Source organism: Protopterus annectens, chromosome 6.part0, assembly GCF_019279795.1.
Source record: "Protopterus annectens isolate FY-2018-M chromosome 6.part0, PAN1.0, whole genome shotgun sequence".
In the NCBI taxonomy this organism is placed as follows: Eukaryota; Metazoa; Chordata; order Ceratodontiformes; family Protopteridae; genus Protopterus; species Protopterus annectens.
Genome location: NC_056737.1, coordinates 97,477,104 through 97,496,493, shown reverse-complemented (window position 1 = coordinate 97,496,493; position 19,390 = coordinate 97,477,104). Strand labels below are relative to the sequence as shown.

At 37.4% G+C, this 19,390-nt stretch overlaps 1 protein-coding gene across 1 annotated transcript in view; it reads right to left on the bottom strand.

Annotated features, from left to right (window-relative positions):
• Window positions 1-964: 964 nt before the first annotated feature.
• The window catches only part of LOC122803773 (steroid hormone receptor ERR2-like), a 383,659-nt gene continuing 365,233 nt past the window's right edge, over window positions 965-19,390 (bottom strand). Inside the window, exon 5 of the mRNA XM_044073462.1 lies at window positions 965-1,889. Coding sequence (XP_043929397.1) covers window positions 1,645-1,889 — 245 coding nt within the window. The 3' untranslated portion in view covers window positions 965-1,644. The remainder of the gene's footprint in view (window positions 1,890-19,390) is intronic.

Genomic DNA, 19,390 nt, shown 5'->3' with positions numbered 1-19,390 from the left:
CATTGCCAAAGTTCCATTACCTTTTAAGGTTTGCAGTGGGCTATGAATATTGATAGGACAGATCAAGCATTTAGTTGTGACAGCAGGGTGCATGAAGCATTAGCGCAAAAATGTTCACCATAATTTCCAAGCCTATGCTTTTCCTGTTTCCACAGAGAAGCAATTCTTAGTACAGCATCTAGGTTCCAGGTTCCATAATTCCAGACAAAGGCAAGTATTGCCAATGAAAGACAGTGAGAAGGAAATGACTATAAGCATAAGGTTTTCCCACTAAGAAATATCAGCAGGTTTGCATACTAATAAGGACTATACAGTGGCAGCAGGAAAACTGTTAGTGGAAGGCTGTAGTAGGACCACTCTATATTTAATACTTTATCTTTGTGTCCATTTTTAATGAAGAATGGCCCTTACTCATAGTAACATTTTGGAGACTGAGGATAAACACTGGTATAAACTTGAACTGTAACAGCTAAAGATTTGGCCATTAGCTGCTCCTTTCCATCCTAGGTATGTATTTGATTCTGGGAATAGAAACATACAGGAGCAGTACTGTGATAAGGGGAAAAGCACATAATAGCTACTCTGTGCGCCGGTTGGTGGGACAAAAATAGCCTGTTTTTGGGAATCAGAGAAACTCTGTAATATATCTGTGCAGTTTGTTCTCTTCTCTCTCACATAGTGACTCATCTGTGCATATACGCACACATACACACTTCATTCGCACAACTACAGATGTATACTCAGTCATGTCCACATATTTGTGCACTCTCTCACACATACACACACACACACACACACACACACACATATATATATATATATATATATATATATATATGTGTGTGTGTGTGTGTGTCTGTGTGTGTGTGTGTGTGTGTGTGTGTGTGTGTGTGTGTGTGTGTGTGTGTGTGTGTGTATGTGTGTGTGTACAATTCCATGTGCACATGCTCATACACACACACATATACAAATGCACAGACACATGTTTTTGTCACTCAGACATAATCATGCATAATGTACGCATGCATACAAAGCCACATATGTAGATGCAGGCAAGTACTGCAACCAGATCCACACAGACACATGCATGCACACATATATGCACATATTTTATTTCTGCATAATTTTGTTCAGATTGAAAAGTACGATTTTTTAATGTCATCTCATTTCCATACTTGTCCTGAGATTTCCTGTAGATGGAGTTGTGTTCCAAGTAAATGTAAAGGGTGGACCTGTTCTAGGCACATTTCTTTTAGACAGTGCTGGTTTAGGGCTACAGTATGTTTTTTGTGATATTCATCTTGTCACCATCCTCCAAGTGTACATGTTAGACTGTCACCGGCAGAAATTAATCTAGTTTAATCTCAGTAATGCTTGGTATAGCAAGAGTTTCCTAAGTCAATACACAGTGTGTGTTTCCTTTTCCAGCATTACCTATCTGCACATCCTGTTATCTCTCATTAACATAGTGTCACTATTACAAGCCAGTGCAGGACTGAACAGAAATTAACTCCAAGAGCAAGTACTAAGGAAAACATGAGGTGTGACCCAAGCTCTGAAACAGAACCATAACAGCTTGTACCACTTAAGTTATAGGAGTCATTTGTCTTTGTTTTAGCTGAGTGGGCCAGACATGGCAGTGTATCAGACTTTTGCCTCCAGCATCTCAAGAAAAAGTTTGTGCATGGGGACCTTGCCCTGTAGCTTAATGCTGTAGAAGTGCTGAACAGCTTTGGTGGCAGTCTGTCGCAGTAGTGGCAGCGTCATCAGCAGCTTGCCTACCCTCCTTGAGTCCTCTTGGTGTTGACTGGTCTCGAAATCCTGTAGTGCTTCATGCAGCAGGTCCTGGAGCTTCTGTACTGCTTCTACATCCTCTATCTGCATAGAATCTGTTGATAGAAAGAAAAAAATTAACTACTTTTTTCTGAAAAAATCATTTAATTATATTACTCTCATTACTGATATTCCAACTGCAGAACAAAATAGCACATCATCTACATGCAAACATTACATCTGAAGAACTTTGTGGAACCATTAGCTTTTGATTAGGCTGTGATAATCATGCACTGGCCCAGTAATCAAGGAGCCTCAACCCTCACCATTGTCAACAGTGAGGGATGTACACAATGGGAGGATGACAAGTACACACACACAGTAAAGTACAGTTTCCCTTAAGTGCACACAGAGATCATAGTCAGTCTGGCTCTGGTTGCTGCCTCTTTCTCCAAATCCCCAATAAGACTTCCTACTGGCACAGTTATAGGGGTAAGATCTCAGCCAAGTGATCAAGCATTCCTGCCCAAGTAGCTGACACACACACACACACACACACACGCACGCACGCACGCACGCATGCACACACACACATACACACACACACACTTTGAGATTTGATTTATATACACACAGACACTCCTGGGGAAGGCTGGCAAAGGTTTACTAGCTATGCCCCTTCTGCCCAGACTATAAGCTAGTTATCATTGTCACCAACCACTACTAATCAGTTACTCTAAGGCCCTTACAAAGGGTGCCCAGTCCTACTGTGTGATGTTACTATTATCCAAATGGTACGCGTGATTAAGAGCAAGGCCATTGGAGTGGCCCATACAGTGTCACCACATACATATGCAAGTACCCTAAGAGCTTACATATCTCTAAAGAAACCAGCTGAAATTAAAAGGTTTAACTATATTTAATAATAAATAATAAAAGAACAAGACAATACTCCAACAACACAGTAACTACAGAGTTCAGAATCACAGGAAATACTTTAAAACAACATTGCAGGACAGTCTCAAATAAATACAGAAAACATCTAAACTAATCTTTACTATATCCCTATATATATCTTAAATATATTATGCCCTAAATAACTTACTTATAGTGCAAGGCAAATGCAGATGATGTATGTTTCTAGGTCCAAGATGAGATACAAAATGTAGTCTTTCTCTGAGACAGTTCTTAAATTAATAATCAACATTACTGTTGGGTTAGCTCAGATGGCATCACTCTTTGTCACCTGACTTCAGTTCCTAGGCTAAACAGAAACTTAGAATTTAACACCTCTGTGTCAAAAATGCATATCTCTCAGAAGAATGCAGACATTAGGAAGTCATGCAGCAATAAAAACTCTTTTACATTTGAAACCTAGCAACTATTTCTGTTTCAAGACAATAGGAAAACCTCTAGTCTAGACATTGTGTCTGTGCTGAGCTGAAACTGAGAGATAACAGAATCGTAAAATACTTGGATTCCAACTTATTTTCTTAAAGTCTTGCAAGTTAACTTTGTATGTTTCAGCTTCTACTATTAAAACATACATTTGTACAGGTATATAGCTTATATACATTTCTGTTCTTTTCCAATGGGGTACACTGCGGTTACATTCTTGAAGCTCAGTACATAACATACAGTTCTCTTACATTTGCAAGACAAGCACATGAATCATATTAATATTCACAAATGACATATGATCATTTACAAAATTCCACATAGCTGGGCTGGCAGTGTCACATAGGCAAGTAATTACAACAGAAACTATCTCAAGTATAAAAGATAGTGAGAAAAGCCAAAGTACAATTACCCCAGAGGTAAATGGTTCACTCAAAAAGGTAAAGAATAAAATGCAGGCAAAGAGTAGAATTAAAGCATGATCCAGCATTAACGTATTTAAGGATCTATATCAGAACACCGAAAGTTCATACTTTCGAATGTTCTTACATCAACCCCTATTCAGCAAATGCTGAAAATAGCGAAATGACAGATAACCAAATTTTTCCTAGGGAAAGAATTTGGTTGTCCATTTCTGTCGTTTCACTATTTTCAGCACTGTGGTGGAAAGTTACGGGTCAGGTTCAGGTAAGTGTGCGATTGGGTGTGGGTTAGGTGAGTTAGGGTTAGGGAGTGAGGGAAGTATTTGTGCGATTGTGTGGATGTGAGGGTTAGGGCAGGTTAGGTAAGTTAGGGTTAGGGTTCAGGTGAGGTGAGGTGAGTGTGCGATAGTGACGGACCTTAAGGTTTGGGTTTGGGTTAAGGCAAGTGGATAGTGATGTTTGTACAGTTTAGTGTAGGGTTAGCTGTAAGATTGTAAGCTGTAAGATTTTGGGTGTATGTGTGTGGATTGCTGTTTGTTTGGTGTGCTTGTGTTGTGTGTATGTGTTTTCGAACAACAAATTTTTTCCCTAGGAAAAAATTTGCTGCTCTGAATGTTCGATGTTGTCAACATTCGTTGAATAGGGGTCGATGTAAGAACATTCGAAAATGTGAACTTTCGGTGTTCTGATATAGACCCAGTGTTTAAAACATAATCCAGTACATACAGTATAAAAACGGCCTTTAATTTCATTAAAAATAAAAATGATAAGCACATTCACAATGAGATGCATTGCTTCATCAGACCATTACATAAGTAAATGAATAACCACTATTTAAACAATGTATCAGGCATTCAACTAATTCCAAACAATAATCCACTAAAAGGCACAATGATATATCCAATAGTGATTTTATGGCATTGTGTCATTTCCTTTTTAATACATGTTGCAATACAAAACTTATATCTCTAAATAAATGAATAATTAAGTAATAAATTTAAATGAATAAAATATTACTTCACAATTAGATAACATAGACTAATATAAAAATATTTCCTGTTATTGTTCATCGCAACCCTCTTGCTTTCAAAAATGGCTTTATGGGTATCCTACCATTTAACCCCTTTCCTTTATGTGCTTGCATTTTAATAATCCATTTTGCTTCTAGTTTTTCAGTAAAATTCCAAAAAATTGCCTTTGCGGTCACTTTCATAAATTACCTCAACTACCATAAATCCAAAAATATGGTCAATATTATTGTCAATCATATGCTTAGCTAATGTATGGTCAATGAACAAGTTCTGATGTTATATAAATGTTCCTTAATATGATTTCTTAAGGGTCTGTTAGTTTTATCTATGTAGAATGCTCTGCATGATTGACAGCATGCTAAATAAATCACATGACATGCCGCAGTTCATGGAAACATTAAATCTAAATAATTGTGTGGTATCACGCTACACAAATTCAGACCCAGATATCTGCAATAATTAAATCTGGCCGTTTTTAAACTGTACATGTTGGATTATGTTTTAAATATTTAAATTCTGGATTGTGCTTTGGTTCTACTCTTTGCCTGCATTTTTTCTCAAGTATATGTTTAGATGAGCAGTTTTAATCATTATGGTTTTGTAGAGATACTCTCTCCCTTCTAACCTCTCTAACTGCACTCATACTGGCTGCGGCATATAGGAATATGGCCATGATACCACATAAATTAACAATTTTGTCTCAGTTCACTAAAAAATAATCACTTGTTTATACTTGTCACTGTATTTCTAGTGATTGGTGTTATTACTGGTCTCTTTATTCCACTATTAATTCTGCTACAATGGGTTGAAAAGAGATTGAGTTGGATTACCCTGCTTACATAGTCATTAAATACTAAATTAAAATAAACAACAGTTCCTACTCATAGGAGTGTCATTTCACATCTTGTTCCTTATAATTTACGCACTTGAATCAGGCGTGCAGATTTTAAAAACCTACAAGCATTTGATCATACCTCTCAACCTCTTACATCTGCATGGGTGCCATGAAGTTAGCCACCTCTGTTTTTAGGAGCCCAAAGTCAGCTTTGGAGAAGTTTTTCATGGTGGTTACCTTTGCTGGTGGTGTGGGTGAGATGTGGATTTCCATGGTAATTAGTTTGTGGTCGGATCTAGCCAGGCAGGAATTGACTATTGTTTTTGAGCAACGGTTGCCCATGTTAGTAATAATCAGGTCAAGGATGTTGCTTCCTCTAGTGGGGGTAAGAATGAGCTGGTCCAGTGCATTGGAATTAATGAATTCCAGGAAGCATTGGAAAAATGTATTGGTACAGGAGTAGTTTTCCCAGTTGATGGAGGGGTAGTTGAAGTCACCCAGTATTAGAGTGTTGGGTTGGACCCTAATAGTTTCCAGGGTGCTTAGGAATGTGGAATATGCCTCACTATCGAGTCACCTATGATTAGTGTATTGGGCAAGCTGTTTTGCCTTAGGGGCTCAGGTTGAGGGGCACACTGTGTTGGTGAGCTATGTGTCTTATGATTTGTGCTGTGTTGTGGTGGTCGAGTGCATTTTTGATTTGGAAGTCTCTGCTGCTTGGGTAGATTTCTAATGAGAGCCTCTGCGAAAGTGGGTGTGGGGTTTGTGTTTTATGTGAGAGCTGTGATGGTGGGTGTTCTGGAGGGCTATGTGTTCCATGTGGTGTGGTGCAGGTGTTGACCTTCTCCTCTTGACCAGCTATTCTGGTCTTGGCTGGAGAATGCATGTCTTCCATTTTGGATATATAAGTGCATCTCTCACAAGTCTGAGTGTTAGGAGGTAAGAGGAGAGGGTTTTCTGTGTACATGAGGCAGTTGCTACACTGCCTGAGAATGCCCAAGTTCACCAGGTTAATAGGAGAAAGCACAGGTAACTGACCTTTAGACATGCCAGGAGGGATGGTCATTATTAATAAGTACTGAAGCTGTTTCCTTAGAGAACATTTAGTGCTGTTAGAACTTATGTGTGCTACAATAATTGCTACAAGAAACCAGATGCTAGGCAAATAAGCTAGTTAAATGCAAGAGAGAAGAGAACTAGCAAGATCTAAGGGAAAAAATTGAAGAGCAGACTTTCTGGCACCGGTAATAGTTTACTCTAGCTTAGTGGTGCTGCATGGCTTGCAAAACTGTGCAAGCATGGGTTTTTAAAGCAGAAAGTTGAAAGGGAGCTAGAAACTACACCTTTTGTGGTAGATAGGCTACTGAGTGCTTACCACTCCCACTGATAAGCTGAAAGGCTTCCATCTAACACAGAAAGGTCTGGGGAATTCAGAAACTGCAACACAGTCCTGAATACAGCAAATCTGTATCTGGACTACTCTAGTAACAGAAAAGGCAGGAAAACAAGCTAGAACTTTTTTTTTTTAATATAACAGTAGCAAATGAGCAAACTGATTTAAACAAATTAAACAATTAACCAATAAAAAAGCTCAAAACTGAGCCCAGTTCCAGCAGTCTTGAATCAGACAAGTTCTAGCTGCACACTCCTGCCACTAGGGTGCAGGGGAACCTTCTCCAAAAAAAGATGGCCTGTATTAGTGCTCAAGTTATACAAACAAAGCTGGATTCAATAGGTCTGAATCTAGTCTATGGTACAGCAAACAAGGCACACCATTTTCAGAAAGAAACAGTTCAAATAAGCAGGCATAATAAGCCTTTAACCAGAAATTCCCAGAAGAGCAGAATCTACCCTCTCCTCCCACAAGAGTGCAGACCTACAAACCTTCTTAATTTAAAATAACTGGCCTGAAACCCAAGTGCTTAATCCAGAACTAAGACACTTTTAGAATAACAAACACTAAGCCTTCAATCAGCAACTCCCAATTTAGAAGGGTGTAAGCTATCTGTCCTGCCACAAGAGTGCAGACCACAAACTTTCTTTATGTAAAACAACTGGCCTGATGCCCAAGTATTTAAACCAAAAGGCTTAGAATAACAGTTACATTTTAATCAGGCTACTAACAAGCAGTAGGAAATGCAGCAGAATAAATGCAATTGGGTACTTTTAACAATAGGCAGCAAAAGCAAAATAAAGTAATAAATTATGAAGAAACAAATACAGTAAAAGTAGATAAAGTGCATATTTTAAAATATAACAATAGCAAACGAGAAAAATGATTTAAATAAATGTATTTATTTATTTATTTATAGTTTATTTGCAGGATAGTCCCTTGGGCCACGAGGAACCTGTTTTCAATGGAGTCCTGGGGAGAAAAGCTCCAGAAAATTACAAATTACAGATTTAACATAAGGGTACGTTATTAGAGAAATGGAATGTGCACAAATGAAGCAAAATTAAATAACTAGAAAAACAAATATTAGTAGAGTGCACATGCAATAAGAGTAATATATACAGTCAAAGTTTTTAACAGTTTAACATATTAGCACAATGCAATAATAGAAACAAACTGAATTTTTTAACAGTTATGCTAATTCATGCAGTTAATTTCTAGACTACTGAATTGTACCATTCTAGGAGTTATGCTAATTCCTAGAGTTTATTAGGGGTACAAAACAATGGGAGGCTATTGTGAATTATAGCTTATAGAGGGTAGCTATAGTGTAGGGAGACTATGTGGGGTGGGAGCAAGAGCATTCCCAAAGTGAAGTTAGGTGTGTTTGAAGTAAAGCTTTGAATGGAGAGAGGCTTCTGGTGGTGCAGATGAGAGGTGGGAGGGAATTCCAATGATGTGCTAGAGAGAAGGACATTAGATGTTTGCCTGGTGGACAGGCAGATTTATGCAGTTCAATTAGAGTTTGGGAATTAGATCTCAAAAGACCATTTGGTTGGTGCATTTTAAAGGTGGTGGCAAAAGAGGGACAGAGAGAGGGGGATGAAAATAAGTTTGTGTGCTTGGACAAGTTGAATATAGATGAGATAAATGGACAGCTCAAATCAATTCAGTTGGTGTAGGGAAGTGCAGTGATGGGAAGTAGATCTACGGCCGGTTGCAAATTTTGTTATTTTATTATAGCAAGAGCAGAGTTTAGTCTTGAGGGAGGACTGCAGGTTAGTAAGGATAGAGGAACGTATTGGTATTACCCAATTAACCAATAACAAAGCTCAAAACTGAGCCCCATTCCATCAGCCGTCAATCAGACAAGTTCTAGCTGCATACTCCAACTACTAGGGTGCAGGGGAATCTGCTCCAAAAAAGATTGTCTGGATTAGTGCTCAAGTTATGCAAACAAAGCTAGATTCAGCAGGTCTGAATCTAGTCTATATTACAGAAAACAAGGTGCACCAATTTCAGAAAGAAACAGTTCAAATAAGCAGGCACAATAAGCCTTTAACCCAAAATTCCCAGCTCAGAAGGGCAGAATCTACCCTCTCCTCCCACAAGAGTGCAGACCACAAACCTTCTTAATGTAAAATAACTGGCCAGAAGCCCAAGTGATTAAACCAGAACTAATACACTTTTAGAATAACAGACACTAAGCCTTGAATCAGCAACTCCCAACTTATAAGGATGTAAGCTACCTGTCCTGTCACAAGAGTGTAGACAATAAACCTTAATGTAAAACAACTGATGTGAATCCCAAGTGCTTAAGCCAAAAGGCTTAGAATAACAGTTACAATTTAATCAGGCTACTAACAAGCAGTACTAAATGCAGCAGAATAAATGCAATTGAGTACTTTTAAGAATAGGTAGTAAAACCAAAATAAACTAATAAAGTAGGAAGAAACACAAATACAGAAAAGCCAACGAATGAAGTGCAATTTTTTTTTTTTTTTTTGGTTAAGTGGGAAGGGTCAGAGCCATACAGTATTGGCCTTTACTCCAAAAAAGTAAGTGCCAAACAGGAGAAGTCCCAGATCAGAACTTTGGAGGGCTCCACTGGTGAGTGGTCTCTTTGTGGACATAACTTCCCCTATTTTTACTTCCTGTATCCTATCTGTGAGACAATTGGTAATCCAGCTGGTAACATAAGGGTTTATTCCCAGTTTATTTAGCTTTTTTTCTTTACCCAAGTGGGGAATTGTGTCAAAAGCTTGGGCCAGGTTGAGGAATGTGGTATGTGTACCATTTTACCTTCATCCATTGCTTTGATGACATTTTCAAAAGAATCTGTCAGGCTGAGTAAGCATGACCTGCTCTTGATGATTGCAAACTGAGATGGGTCAAATGTTTTGAGGTTCCATATGTCCTGATTGATTAGTTCCATAATAATTCTTTCCATGGCTGGTCAGATGTATGGGTTTTTAATAATTCAAAACTGAGCCCCGTTCCATCAGCCTTCAATCAGACAAGTTCTAGCTGCATACTTCAACTACTAGGGTGCAAGGGAATCTGCTCCAAAAAAGATGGTCTGGATTAGTGCTCAAGTTATGCAAACAAAGCTAGATTCAGCAGGTCTGAATCTAGTCTATATTACAGAAAACAAGGCGCACCAATTTCAGAAAGAAACAGTTCAAATAAGCAGGCACAATAAGCCTTTAACCCAAAATTCCCAGCTCAGAAGGGCAGAATCTACCCTCTCCTCCCACAAGAGTGCAGGCCACAAACCTTCTTAATGTAAAATAACTGGCCAGAAGCCCAAGTGATTAAACCAGAACTAATACACTTTTAGAATAACAGACACTAAGCCTTGAATCAGCAACTCCCAACTTATAAGGATGTAAGCTACCTGTCCTGTCACAAGAGTGTAGACAATAAACCTTAATGTAAAACAACTGGTGTGAAGCCCAAGTGCTTAAGCCAAAAGGCTTAGAATAACAGTTACAATTTAATCAGGCTACTAACAAGCAGTACTAAATGCAGCAGAATAAATGCAATTGAGTACTTTTAAGAATAGGTAGTAAAACCAAAATAAACTAATAAAGTAGGAAGAAACACAAATACAGTAAAAGCAAACGAATGAAGTGCAATTTTTTTTTTTTTTTTTTTTTTTAAGTGGGAAGGGTCAGAGCCATACGGCATTGGCCTTTACTCCAAAAAAGTAAGTGCCAAACAGGAGAAGTCCCAGATCAGAACGTTGGAGGGCTCCACTGGTGAGTGGTCTCTTTGTGGACATAACTTCCCCTATTTTTACTTCCCGTATCCTATCTGTGAGACAATTGGTAATCCATCTGGTAACATAAGGGTTTATTCCCAGTTTATTTAGCTTTTTTTCTATACCCAAGTGGGGAATTGTGTCAAAAGCTTGGGCCAGGTTGAGGAATGTGGTATGTGTACCATTTTACCTTCATCCATTGCTTTGATGACATTTTCAAAAGAATCTGTCAGGCTGAGTAAGCATGACCTGCTCTTGATGATTGCAAACTGAGATGGGTCAAATGTTTTGAGGTTCCATATGTCCTGATTGATTAGTTCCATAATAATTCTTTCCATGGCTGGTCAGATGTATGGGTTTTTAATTGCCTGGGTCTGTGGAAGGTCATCCCTTATGCAGAGGAATGACTGTAGCTGTTCTTCATTTACCAAAACCATTTCCATCCCCCAAAACCTGAATGGGGGCCGAGACTGAACAGTGTTGTTAGAGATGTGGCTAAATCGTGCTTCATTCTATTTAAGATGTATACGGGGATATTGTCTGGACCTATTGTTGCAGTATTTTTAGCTTTTGATAGCACTTTTAGAACTTAATTTTGTGTGATAGCTGGAGATGAGCCAGTTTTAGGTAAATCTTGAGGAAAAGATGCAGGAGAGAGAGGGGTAAAGTTAGAGCTAAATTTATTGGCCAGTAGGTTCACTGTGTCTTCAGCCTCAATATAGGTAGCATCATTCACTATTAGCTCAGTGCATTGTACATTGTGCATGGCTTATGCATTTGAGATTACAAACATAAATAAAAATGCCCTATGGTAGTCTTCAGCTTAGGTAGCTATTTTAGCCTCAAACTTGTTTTTAGTGGATTTTATTAAGCTCCTGAGTTGGTTGCTGATTCTCTACTTATCCTTTCTTTCTATCTTGCTATGCATACTCTCTAGAGCTGTTTCTCCCTTAACTCATCCAATATCTTGGTAATATCTGCTGTGACCTAATATGAGCGTGCTACTTTCCCTGACTTTGTTTTCCTTAGTGTTGTTCTTACTACTTCTAACCTGGTTCCCTCTTTTTCTTTCATCACCATCTGTGTCTGGAGCAGAACAGCTTCTGTGGGACTTTCTTCATTCAGAAGCTGCTGAAAGTACTTCTTTCATTTACCTTTGATGGCCTGTGGACTGCTGAACAGGTTGTTGTTGGCATCCTTCATGAAGGTTGTCTATTGCCTTTCCTCTTTATCTTTCAGTCCTTGCCTTACAACTTGATAAAGTTTCTTTGTGCCATCTACCAAATCACTTTCCAGAAGCTAGTAGTGTGCTTCTCATGCTGCCTTCTTTGCTATTGCAACTGCTCTCTTAGTCTTTTTTTTATGATGGTATTAATTATCTGTCTGTTTGGTCATGAGTTTAAGATAGGTAGATTAAGCAATATTAAGTATTTTTAAGGAGGATTTCTGCATTAGCAGAGTCAAATGATTTACTTGTTTACCTAGATGTACATTAAATGCATAATTGTAAGCTGGGAATTGGAATTGTAGGTTTCTTTAATGGCAGGGATATCAACATTTGAGAAGTGAGAAATGCACCTATTTATTCCAGCTAATTTTAGATACTTCTATCATTTGTGGAAAACTCCTAAATAGTGCTTATAATTTTGGCAAATTAATTTGCAAGGCAACAAACTAAAATACCACTACTACAACCAAAACCAAGAAAAGCAGATGCTAGTCCGAATAATGATTAAACCCAATTAATAAATACACAAAATGGTTTAAAAACATAAACGATTAAGTGCTTTCATCTGAGACCATCCAGACTTCATCAGAATCAAAATGCAGTCACATACAGTTTAAATTTCCCTCCATAAGGGGGGGGGGCTTGTACCCTCCATGGGCTAGGCTTGTAAAGGCTCCAGGGCCACTAGCCTAGTACACACCTATGAACCTATAAGAATCACATGATCAAGAGTAGCCAGTAGCTGAAAGACAATTAAATTCCTCATTAAAAAACAATGTATACAGCATCATGTGAGCGCAAAATTATAATCCACTTTCATATTACTCTAAAAAATATTCCCAAAAAAGTTAAACAATATAAAATGTAAGTCTTATAACACTAACTATAGAGATTTGTTCATTCAGTCCAGACTGGACGGTGGCATTTAATATGAGTTGCAACTCAAATTCTTCTATAAGATCTTCCCACGGCCTGCCCCTAGGACTTTTAACAAAAGAACAAAAATTAGTAATGAAGATATTTTATAATATGTTTTGCTAATGGATTTTTAATGTTTTTCTTTCTCTTATCCAAATAATGTTCATATATATACAGTCTTTCTTTCTTCTCTGAGTTTTACCCATGTAAAGCCCATTACATTTCTGACACATAGCCAAGTAAATAACCCCCTGTGTGTTACAGCTGCAATAAAAAGTGGCTTTTACTTTGAGTTTATTAATCATTCTACTGAATTTCTAAAGTTTACCATGACAGTTGAAACTGATCGGGTCAACTTTTTGGATGTTAGCATTAGTAAAAATAGGGAAAAATCAATGTTTTACTTCCACACTGTTTAGAAAACCGACTCGTTCAAACTCATACTTACATTTTTATAGCTGGCATCCTTTATATCAAAAGAAAGCTATTGTCAAAGGCCAGTGTGTAAGATTAGTCCAAATGGGGAGGCAAGAAGACCAATTTTTGGGTGAATGTAGTGTACTATGGGACATGTTCTCCAGGAGAGGTTATCCCCCAGTTTTCTCAATGACATTTTTGAAGAGGTGAAAATGAAAAGGAGAAATGGGGTTTATTCACCCTTGTTAGGGGAAAGTCAAGTCCCATATATTAATCCAACAGTTTCTTCTATTGCAAACAGAAACACAGTGTATAATAAAGCAATGATTGTTCCATTCAACATGCATTTTAGGGAAATTCAACAGACTATTTCAAAATTTTGGGACATATTTAGGTGTGACATGGAGGTATTAAAGTTGGAGAGCATCCCATTATTGTTTATCAAAAATATACATGTTTTAAAATGATGCTTGAAAGACCCCTGTCCAACTCTCCAGCTGGGCTGATTTCCAGTAGTGGACATTGTTCACAATGCAGCCATTTACCCAAAGGAATGGAATTTTTTCTTCAGGGTTATGGTTGCATTAAACCTCAGAAAAAATATAATTGTGCCAGCAAGGGTATTGTTTATATTGCATTGTGCCAATGTTGTTCTAGTTTTTAGTGGGTAAAACTATTCGACAGTTAAGGTACAGAATTTATCAGCACATCTATGACATTGGCAAAAGGGACGAATGTAATGCCTTATTTAAACATATTAAGGAACATTCTACACACTTTTTCAAGTTTATAGTTGTTGACAGTATTGAACAGGCTCCTAGGAGTGGTCCCACAGATTTGTTTTTAGAGGTTTTAGAACTCAAATGGCAGCTAAGATGTAATGCTGGCTGTTTACCTGGCCCCAATGCGGTCATATCTATTTCTAGTTTTCTTAAATTAAAATCCATATGTGCCATTAAATGAGTTTTTTTATTGTCCAAACATGGACTTATTTTTATGTATTATGGATGTTTATGCATATGAATTATTTTATGTTAATTGTTGCTTGTTTATGGTTCAGTTATTTATGATCTTGGGGGGGTGTGGTTATAACATGTCTATTTAAACTCATTAGTTTCTTGTTTGCTTATTCTGAAGAAGTCTATTCATTGGAGTGGACAAAAGCGGTTACCTGAAGTTCAATTTACTTTAATAAATTTGCATTGGGAAATACATTTATACCTCTGTCCTTCCAGTAAACGTCCTGCAGATTCTGCCCAAGCTTCTCAACTAAACCATCAAAACAAGAAAAAACAAACCAATTTTTACAAAGAACCTCCCTTATATTTCGAAAATCCATGGAATAATCCACAATGAAGGAGAATGTATATCCTTCTCCACTTTTGAGATGCTATGAAGTAGTACTAATATTGTACCACCATTTCTTTTATTGCTAAACTTGCCTGAACATTATTAACCAAATTTGATGAGTAACCTCATGTGTCAAACATATCAGCCCGTATGTTACGCATGTTGAGAGAAGTACAGATGGCATCAGTAATGCTCAGAGTAAGAAGAAGAAAGTATATCTGCAGTAAGGTACTAAGAAAGGGAAATTTAGGAAATGGAGGGAACAGGAGCAATATGAATTCAATAGGAACAAGAACATTTAGTAAAGGTAGATGTAAAGGGAAAAGGCATATTTGAAATATAGGATGCCAATATAAGCTCCTGATTTTTATCTGCACTATTTGTGATACTTTTTTCAGTTTTCATGTACTCTGCATTTACTTGCCATATCTAGCTGAAATGTCTTATTCTGTGAAGGCAATTGTTGTATATTACACTTCACGTAGGTATAAACTGATGATGTAGATATAAACTGACAATACAATTATTTATTATTAATTTACTTATTGGTATTTGTTTACCAGGAAAGTCCAAATGAGCTCCTTTTTCATTGGAGGCCCAGGGAGAAAGCTCCATTATGCAGACATCGTGGACATTAATTGAATAATTTCATCATTTACAGTCAATTTAATTCCTAACATTTCCATTATTATTTTTATATAATTATTATTATTATCATCATCTTTGACATTGGTTACATTATTTAGTTTCAATTAAAAATAAAAGTTACATTGGTTGTTTATGAATATATTTTTCTAAATACAGGGAAGTATATGCAATGTTACTATTAAGAATTGTTCAAAATCTAGGACACAGGCAGATAAGAAGTTAAATCAGCCCAAAGAAAGGAAAGAGGGGTGGAGGCACAAATAAGATTAAGGAGATTAGATAATAGGGGGTGGCAGTAATTCTGGGGAGTCTTCAAGGACCCTGTAGCAATGGTGACCTGCTCACTAATTTTTCCTCTTTTTTTGGAAGTAATCTTTTCTAGTTCTATCTCTATACTATCACAAGTCCCCAAACCCCACCTATGACAAGTCCACTGGGACTCCTTTAAGTACATAACCTATAATGTTAATGTAATGAAAGGAATGAAAACAAGCCTATGTCTAAGTTACAATTCAGTATAAACCTTACACATTGAACCAAACAAAATATAAATATAGCATATATATAATAAGTGTAATACACTATATAACGAATGCACAAATAGATGTATGCTAATATAGAGGTATGCAATCTATATATGATGGTTTGTAATGTAATACAAAATGAAACATCCTTTCAATGCTTCTCTGCCCTGTGTTATAATGTATTATTTAATTTGCTGTTTAACATGCACTCATATTAAAATGTCCGTACTAGCAGCCAGTAAATGAACATTTTATTACACAAAATGCATACTCCATCTTAGACACATTTAGCTTCTATGCTGGCATACTTTAACATTTTTTTGTTCAACTTACATATTAGATTGTGGGGTACTTTGGTAGGTTAGATAAAATGCTACTTCTCAAACTGAATTTGTACACCATGACATATATGGTGTATGCCTGACTACACTCGTGGTGATATAGTTGCACTTGAAAAATGGGAAAGTTATAAAGTACAGGGAAGCATCAATGATTCAGTTGCCTTTTTGATCAGCCTGAAAATGATGAGCTAATGGCACATTTAATACAGAATCAATGGTTTCATCAGTCAGCACTTACATCAGGAATATCCATTGTCATCACAAAACTCACAAACTCCTTTTACTATAGGTTGTACAGAGAGGGGCAATGGTAAAACAAGGGTTTGACTTTCTTTTCCCAAGAATAATGTCACTGGACTGGTCCATATTTTGCTTTTCTCTACCAAGCACAGGATCCAAACTGATGAAGCTAAGAGGCATACAGGAAGTGGTGGGGGTGCGGCATAACTCTCAGAAATGTAACAAATTGGTGCACATATCTCTCACAGAAATCCAACCTATCAATAAAGAGCTGCTTTGCTATAGATGAGCAGACAAGGTCCCTCTTCACACAGGGCTTAACATATTCTATTGGCAGTCTGCTGATTACTAATGAAATGATAAATTTATCTCCAGAGGCACTTTATCCAGAGGACAGGATGAGCTTACTGCTTAAGAACACAATGGTAATGGATGGAAACAATAGAAAAAATTTTCTTCTTGTGCATTTTTTATTTAATGTTTAAAATAATTTATTTCAGTATGTGACCCTCAGAGGAAAGCATTTATGAACAAGTTTTGGATTGCTGGAGTTGGTTTGTCAGAATCTTTGCATCTTTACGTGTGTGATTTTATCAGTTTTTTGTTTTTCCATTTAGTAGGTTTAAAACAGCCTGCAAGTGCAGCTAGCCTAGAACTTGCCTATGAACTAAAACACCATGTGTTAATTTTACTGTGTATGAATGGCTGCTAGCTGTGATGGGCTGGTCAGTGTGTGTGTGTGTGTGTGTGTGTGTGTTTGTGTGTGTATTTGTGTGTGTGTGTAACATATTAGTGACAGTTTAATTTCTCCTTTGGGTTTCTAATACCGTGACAGGAATGTACCACATTCCCAAGTCAAAGTATGATTAAAGTTTATGAAATTAGTACTGTTACAATCTTTGATATTAGCCAAAAGTACTCTTTGCAGCACCTGCAATGTGCCCAGAACTGACTCCTTCTGTAATTAATATGGAGTTACATGTGTCAATAGCATATCTAAATAGGACTGTAAATTCATTTTTATAAGACCCAATGCTCCTAATACAATTGGAACTGCCTGGGTATCCTTCTTCATATTACCCTCATTTCTGCCTGCAAATCCTGGTAATTTATAGCTTTGTGCCTCTCTGTATGGAAGACACTGTAATCACTGGGTGGCATGTAGAGGTTCCAATGATCAATCCTACTTTTGACTTCCTTTCATGGACTACTGTATCTGGTTTTCTCCCATCTATTTTTTGAACTTTTTGTAATGGGTGATCCAATCTGATATAAACTTCATCATTCTCTATAATGCTTTGTGGCTCATGTTTCCAATGTTTCTCAGCTACCTCAGTATTATAATCCCCTATGTAGCAGTCTTGCCACATTATTATGACTTTCAGTATGCAGGCCTTCTGCCATTAGTGCATCATACCCAGCAACAAGATGTGCAACTACTTCCAGTTCTAGTTTGCAGAACCTGCATTTGTCTGTTTCTCCCACTTGCTCAATGGACTTTGTAAACCAACATGTACATAGTCCACTATCCTGGGCCACTGTATTAACCTTTCGTCTTTGGTTTAAATTCACCTCTCCTTAACCATTCCTGCATCAGATCCTGATTGACATGAGGTTGTTTGAGTATTTTTTTCTGTATTTTATGCATTTTCCACATTTCTTGCCTTCTCGTCTGATCCTTCACGTTATGCTTTTTCTTTTGTTTTTTGGCACATTCAGTTGCTGCCTGATTTTTGTCAACTTCTAGTTTGATTTGCATTCCTGCTTGATACTGATATACAAAAGCTAAACTAAGCAGGGAAATTTGTTCCTAGGTGTCAGGGCTGTTTTCAGTATTAATTTTAGTCAGTATTAATTTTAGTCTTCTAAATTATTCCTTACTGAGTTTTGTTCACATTTGTTCATGTTTTATTATCAACCCTTCATCAATTCCCAAATATTTATACATTCCCTTCTGCTTAAGTTCCTTTATATCACATGCCTGTCCCAGATTGATACTTTCTTGTTGCTGCAGCTTTCCTGCTTTAAATGTTGCTTTTGTACATTTAACATGACCAAATGACATTTTATATCATCTGAGAAAGTTTTGTCCACTTCCAGTTTTGCTTTCAGCTCCTTATCTGATGAACTATAAAGTTTCAAATCATACATAAAAATGAGATGAGAAGCCATTATACTTTGTTATTGTCTGGGAGCTAATCTGTTAAGTCAACAGCTTAATGGGTTAAGGGCAAGACAAAGGAGCAGCAGTGACAGAGTTACCTAGGAATATCCATAATAATTTGCCCTTAATCATGGCTTAGCTGCAAAGTGGTTTGCCAGTGTTTCGTGGTCAGTGCAATGTAACTGATCAATGTAGGGTGTATCTTATACATCTGAATTCACTCCTTTATCCATGTAGGCGGGATGCTGTCAAATGCTTTTTTGTAATCTATCCACACCATACTTAGATTCTTCCCCTTTGTACAAATGATCCTTTGTTCCATATGACTTTCTTTTGTTACCCTTTTGCTATATTACCGTGATTGAGTTTTCTTCTAAATGACTATAAACTCTGTCAGCATCACTTCCAGTGTGTAGTTTATTCATCATTGGAAGGCAAGTTATTGGTCCAAAGTTTTTATGATAGCCTGCAGGTTCACTCATAAGGAATGTGATGTCCCCACTCTGGGCCAGTAATCAAGGACCCTGAATCCTCACCATTGACACTGGAGAAGGGTGTTTACTTGGAATATAAATGGATACCCTCATTATTTCCAAATGCAAATCTCTCTGCATCAAACACAATTTCGACACAGGGCACACACTTAGCCTGGGGTCTGGGTGTCTCGATCTGTTTCTCCCCAGGTCCCTAATAAGGCTTCCCACTGGCACTGTGAAACTAGTGCTTCATGTCTCTGCCCCTGACACACACACTGTTTAAATTTTCACACACACATACCTGGGAATGGCTGGCACAGATTACCCACTCTATCAACTTTGGCCAGACTATAAGGTAGATTCACGGCCACTAGTCAGTTACTATAAGGCTCTTAAAAGGGTATCCAATCATGCTGAGTGAAGTTAATATTAATAAAAATGGTAATTCTGACCAAACAGCAAGACCTTC